Consider the following 490-nt stretch of genomic DNA (forward strand, 5'->3'; position numbering starts at 1 on the left):
TTACCTTGTAAACCCGTAGGCGAAGAGGATACACACCCACACCTCGGGCTCCAACACAGTCAGAAACTTGAAGAGCGAAGTGGGTACTTTTGGCTTCTTCATGAGGATAGTGATGCCCACGAGATCGTAATAGGGAACAGTGAAATCGACGACGTTCTCGCGCTCTGCCATGACGGAGAGGGGCGCGAGGGCGATGTCTGCTTGCTGTTGGAGGTGAGGGAGAAAAGGAGGAGGTGGATGAGGAAGGGAAGGGGGGAGGTGAGGGAGGGATGGGTAAAGTGGAGGGATGAGGAAGGGAAGAAGGAGGTGAGGGAGAAAGGGGGAGGTGGATGAGGAAGGGAAGAGGAAGGGGGGGAGGAGAGGGAGGGAGGGGTAAGGTGGGGGGATGAGAAAGGGAAGGATAAGGAACGAGAAGGAGAGATGGGAGGGGGACAAGAATAGGAGATAGCGAGAGCGAGACAGGGAGACAAAGAACAGCATTACCAGTACA

General features: G+C 55.3%; 1 protein-coding gene across 1 annotated transcript in view; it reads right to left on the reverse strand.

The window, feature by feature from the left end:
• LOC119594665 (ionotropic receptor 25a-like) overlaps nt 1-490 on the reverse strand; it is a gene marked incomplete at its 3' end in the record, with an annotated part of 33857 nt that overhangs the window by 17517 nt on the left and 15850 nt on the right. Inside the window, 1 exon segment of the mRNA XM_037943721.1 lies at nt 5-206. Within this exon segment, the coding sequence (XP_037799649.1) occupies nt 5-206 (202 nt within the window).

The sequence above is a fragment of the Penaeus monodon genome, chromosome 34, assembly GCF_015228065.2.
Source record: "Penaeus monodon isolate SGIC_2016 chromosome 34, NSTDA_Pmon_1, whole genome shotgun sequence".
Classification (NCBI taxonomy): Eukaryota; Metazoa; Arthropoda; class Malacostraca; order Decapoda; family Penaeidae; genus Penaeus; species Penaeus monodon.